General features: G+C 53.2%; 1 protein-coding gene across 1 annotated transcript in view; it reads left to right on the forward strand.

Moving 5' to 3' along the window:
- The window catches only part of LOC102672070 (potassium voltage-gated channel protein Shab-like), a 35938-nt gene that overhangs the window by 9906 nt on the left and 25784 nt on the right, over positions 1–248 (forward strand). Inside the window, exon 3 of the mRNA XM_031511448.1 lies at positions 1–246. This exon is cut by the window's left edge and continues 33 nt beyond it. Coding sequence (XP_031367308.1) covers positions 1–246 — 246 coding nt within the window. The remainder of the gene's footprint in view (positions 247–248) is intronic.

The following is a 248-nucleotide window of genomic DNA, read 5'->3' on the forward strand; positions in this document are numbered from 1 at the left end:
AGGAGGAATTCTTGGAGGAATCGGTATCGGGTCAAACATAGTAGTAGGATCAGGGATTAATATGGGGGGAAATGTAACACTAGGAGGAGTTGCCGTTGTCGGTGGAGTGAAAAGTGGAGGAGGAGGTGGTGGAACAAATAAGGAAGTTCGATATGCTCCATTCTCGTCGTCCGTAGGATTGACTGGTTCCATAGCACCAGTGAACCTGACACCGCCGCCTCTACCACCGCCTCCGCCACCGCCGCCGC

The sequence above is a fragment of the Apis dorsata genome, unplaced genomic scaffold (assembly GCF_000469605.1).
Source record: "Apis dorsata unplaced genomic scaffold, Apis dorsata 1.3 scaffold_323, whole genome shotgun sequence".
Classification (NCBI taxonomy): domain Eukaryota; kingdom Metazoa; phylum Arthropoda; class Insecta; order Hymenoptera; family Apidae; genus Apis; species Apis dorsata.